The 5,000-nt window shown below is 28.0% G+C and overlaps 2 protein-coding genes across 6 annotated transcripts in view; one reads left to right on the top strand and one right to left on the bottom strand.

The window, feature by feature from the left end:
• The window catches only part of LOC137626630 (putative inactive carboxylesterase 4), a 13,473-nt gene extending 12,222 nt beyond the window's left edge, over positions 1-1,251 (bottom strand). For all 5 annotated transcript variants that reach the window (XM_068357649.1, XM_068357650.1, XM_068357646.1 and 2 more), the window contains exon 1: positions 1,109-1,251. Coding sequence is in view for 3 of the 5 variants with exons in the window: in XM_068357646.1 (XP_068213747.1) it covers positions 1,109-1,244 (136 nt within the window). In the remaining 2 variants the exon portion in view is untranslated. The remainder of the gene's footprint in view (positions 1-1,108) is intronic.
• LOC137626941 (neuroligin-4, X-linked-like) overlaps positions 1-5,000 on the top strand; it is a 348,832-nt gene that overhangs the window by 238,836 nt on the left and 104,996 nt on the right.

Below are 5,000 nucleotides of genomic sequence, written 5' to 3' on the forward strand. Positions count from 1 at the left end.
TTTAAGGAAAACTTCTGAATTGCAGCATCCATTTGCAGCCTTGGAGCTAAAAAAAAAAAAAGGAATAAAGAAACTATTGTTCCTCGAAAGAAAAATTCTAAAAGCTTCTTTTCTTTCTTTTCGTCTTCCTTTTGTGAAGGTTCAGAGACTGAATTATTCCTTAGTGTTTTCCAATGGTTGAATCGCTGGCTGTGTCTCTCTTTCCAGGAAACAATAAGAAGTTTATCAAAGGGGACTTTACCATATCCCATTCTTCATCTTGCTACCACGGATTCTTTAGAGTCGACAGGATTAAAAGGATTTTTATTATTATTTTTTTTTATGTCTATTCTATTTTGAACATTTATCTTTGGTACACTATTTCATAACCAAGGATTATTGTTCATATAATATATATGAAATTCCAGTTTGAATAATACAGTAATATCGTAGAGGTAGAATATTTTTTTTAAATTTATAAATATATGCAAGATGTATGAGATTAAAGTACCATTTCTCTTAGAGAAGGAGTTTTTATATAATAGGATTTCAGTGGAAATAAATATATATTTCCTCCAAAATAGTTACTTAACAAAAATATACAACCTAACTGGCAAAGAATATACATCGTTACTTACCAAGGAATATACAATAACATTACTTACCAAGAATATATAAACAAAATTATCAAAAATATCCATATACCTTATTTACCAAGAATATACAGCCTTACTTACCAAAAATTAACAACTTCACTTACCAAGTCAACAACATTACCTAATAGGTCACCAACTTTACTTACAAAATATATATATAACCTTCTTACCAAGAATATACAACCTTACTTAGAAAGAATATGCAACCCTACTTGCTAAGAATATACAAACTTGCTTACCAAGAATATACAACCTTACTTGCTAAGAATATACAAACTTACTTACCAAGAATATACAACCTTACTTAGAAAAAATATACAACTTTACTTGCTAAGAATATACAAACTTACTTGCCAAGAATATACAACCTTACTTAGAAAAAAATATACAACCTTACTTGCTAAGAATATACAAACTTACTTGCCAAGAATATACAACCTTACTAAGAAAGAATACAGAGGAACCTCCCTTACCCAGAATGCCAAGACGATAGTTGAGAGTGACCACAATGACCTTGCCCAGAGCTGCCAGAACTGATCCGTCGTAGAGACTTGAAGATCCCCACTCAAACGACTCTCCCTGGATAAAGACGACCACTGGGTAGGCCATCAGAGCTGCATCTGCAAGGAGGCAATCAGGCCAGTTAAGAGAGGTACTGGGTTCTAGCAAATGGGGTTCTAGGGATACACAATGATATAAAGACGATTTTAGCAAGCTGCGTCTACAAATAGTTGGGATTCGGGTCATGTTATCATCATCTGTTTAGAGAGATTTAGATATAAACCACTACTGAAGCAGGATACATCTACAGATTCATTACACACGTACACACAAACTCACACACATACACACACACACACACACATCATATATATAGATATATATACATATACATATATCTATATCTATATATATATATATATATATATATGTATATATATATATATATATATATGTATATGTATATATATATACAATGTATAATATATATATATATATATAAATATATATATATATATATATATATATATTATATATATATATATATATATACATATAATTCTTAATTCCTAACCTAGGCATTTCTAACCCTCATGTCTGATAATCACGGCCGAATGAAACTCATCCAAAGATCAATAAAAGTAATTCCAGAAATATTTCGAAATGAGTCATTCAAAGGAAAAGAAATTTTGATTATTACTTTTTTTCTCATCTGTTTCACATAAACTCCATTTAATAATTTAGTATAAAAAGCTGAAAATCAAAAGTTTACTTTTCAATATGAAAAGGGTTACGAATGAAAAAGAAAAAAAGTTCCTCTGTATATTTCTTATTTTTGTTTTTATTAAAACTGATTCTCTTTAATATTTTCTAATATATTTTAGTAACATTACTAAATAGAAGAATTTTTTATTCCTCGTAAAGATTTTTAATTGAGTTTTATATATATTATAATAATTTACTAACCAAACATAATTTTATCCTTGATATTTTTAGTAGTATTAATAAACTTTATTTTTATCGAAATTTTAATTATTCATATTATGTTACTAATTTTCCCTAATTTTCTCTTTTATATTTTATTATCTTTAGTATATAGAAGAAAATATTTTTCCTAATAATACACTATATATTATATATTTTCTTTTAATGATACGCAAGTTTTCAATAATGACCCTTATATATTAAAGCATTTCCTATAATCATCATAATTAACAATTACAATATTGAATACTCATTTGAAGTGCCTCAAAACGAGAGAGAGAGAGAGAGAGAGAGAGAGAGAGAGAGAGAGAGAGAGAGAAATATTAAAAGCATATTTATACGCTATAACTAAATAAATGCTTCATGCAGAATGGAAGCAAAAGGGAACTGGCTTCTTAAGAGAGACAGAGAACAAAAAAAAATAAGTCGATTCCTGCAGCTTAACATTTTGACATTAATCAAACAACGAATAAAAGGATTTTAATGTGGCATAAAACGAGGCTCCTCAGGGAACGTTCTTGACAGACAGAGAGAGAGAGAGAGAGAGAGAGAGAGAGAGAGAGAGAGAGAGAGAAGTGTGGAATAGTTATCGGTAATTTTATTACACTCCCAGTATGTAGCTCTCTATAACTATCCTTCCATTCCAGTCTGTTCACCGTCTTTCTATTCTAGTCTTTCCCCGTATATTTTCCTAGGTTGTTGTTCTATCGTCTTCTCTTCCCTCCCATGCTTTTCTTGTAATCTTAGATTACCCATTCTGTTATTCCTAATGTCCATCTATTATTTGTCATTCTCATTATATGTCCTGCCCATGTCCATTTCTATTTCTTACATGATGATAGAATATCCTCTATTTTAATTTGCTCTCACATCTTTGTTATTCTTCTTTTGTCTCTTAGTGTTATTCCAATAATTTTTCTTTCCATAGTTCTTTGAGTTGCAGCTAGCTCAAGTCATACGGCTTTAATAAAGCTCCAATTCCTGATACATAAGTTAATACATGTAGGGCCATCTTATTGAATACTTTTCTTTTTATAGAAACTGGTATTTTACATTCCATAATCTCATTTTCTTTACCAAAAGCTAATCATTCCCTGCTTATCTTTCTTTCAATTTCCGAATCATGTCCCAGGGAAACACTTACTGCCTATCCCAAGTACGTATATTAATTATCATTCTCTAAAGATTCATCCATAACTATTATTTGTTGTCTCTCTTCATTTTGATTGAACATTATCTTAGTTTTACTCATATTCATTTTCAGTCCACAAGCCTAGTTGGAAAAACTGGATGGAATAAGCCAAAGGGTTTCAACAAGGAGAGCATCCCAAGGGTAAAAAGGTAATAAAAAAATGGTGAATAAACTATATGTTGGAAATAATGAAGCTATAAACATAAAGAATATTAATATACTATTTAAGAGAAGAGACTTATATCAACCTGTTCTAAAGAAAAGTATTTACAATTTCAACCGCCAGATTATTTTATTGCTTAAAAAGATTCTAGGTAAAGGTTATTATAATTATTGTTATTATCATTGTTATTATTACTTATATATTTGTCAGTCAAATAAGTTATGTATTTTATAATTCTAATATGTAAATAATGTGAATATTGTGATTTTTTTCCTATGAAAATTATTAGTGAATTACAAAAAAAAAAAGAAAAAAAAATATTACATGTATGCAAAAATCAAATTATTTTTGCTTTTGATACAGAAAATATGAATTATATAAAAAAAAATTTCGATCAAATGCAATGAAATGTCTGGTAATCATGTATATGAAAATTTATTCGTGCGGTATTTTTAGCTAAGGGATCAAAAAGATAAAACATAAATAAGATATATATTATGAAAAAATAATAGGTAAGAATATTGTTTTAGTATGAAAATGAAAAGGAAAAAAATATGAAACTAATTTTTAGAAACTGAAAGGACCAAGAATGAGGAATAATGAAATCACAAGACTTAAAAATCCTTACAGTTTTAATATAATTTTTGGACATGATTTTAGCAAAAGAATTATTCATTTTTAATCTTCAATCGTGGAAGACTTTCAGGGAATATTCATGTTTCATGTATACAAGCTGATTTTAAGTTCATTAGTTTGAAACTTATTAAGAAATTTGGTGTTTTTCGTCTTTGAAATTTTATGAGGAAGGATCTAGAGACATTTGCGTCGTAAATGAGAGAGAGAGAGAGAGAGAGAGAGAGAGAGAGAGAGAGAGAGAGACCATTTTTAATCCTTTTCTGTCTGGATACAAGAGCAAACTAAAGTAGAGGATATTCTAACAATATATAAGGAGAAGAAATGGACATGGACAGGACATATAATGAGAATGATAAACAGTAAATGGACTAAAAAAATAACATAAATGGTCCCTAGAGATTACAAAAGGAGCATGCGATGGATGAGAAGACGATGGATTGAGGAAATAAGAAAAGTTCCGGGTGCAGACTGTTATAGAAAGACCATAAACAGACGGGAATGGACTGACAAGCTTAAGTCCTTTTCCTGCTGTGGACAAGTCACTGTTGATGATACACAAACACACACATACACTTACACAGACACACAAATATATATATATATATATATATCTCATATATATATATATATATGTATATATATATATATATATATACATCCAAATATATATATATATATATATATATAGAATATATAATTTAAGTATATGTATATCATGAACTCATATATAAATGAATACTTACATATATATATATATATATATACATATATATATATATATATATAATTATATTTATATATATATATGTATATATATATATATATATATAAATATATATATATACATACATATATATTTATATATATATATATATATATATAAATATAT

The sequence above is a fragment of the Palaemon carinicauda genome, chromosome 34 (assembly GCF_036898095.1).
Source record: "Palaemon carinicauda isolate YSFRI2023 chromosome 34, ASM3689809v2, whole genome shotgun sequence".
Taxonomy (NCBI): domain Eukaryota; kingdom Metazoa; phylum Arthropoda; class Malacostraca; order Decapoda; family Palaemonidae; genus Palaemon; species Palaemon carinicauda.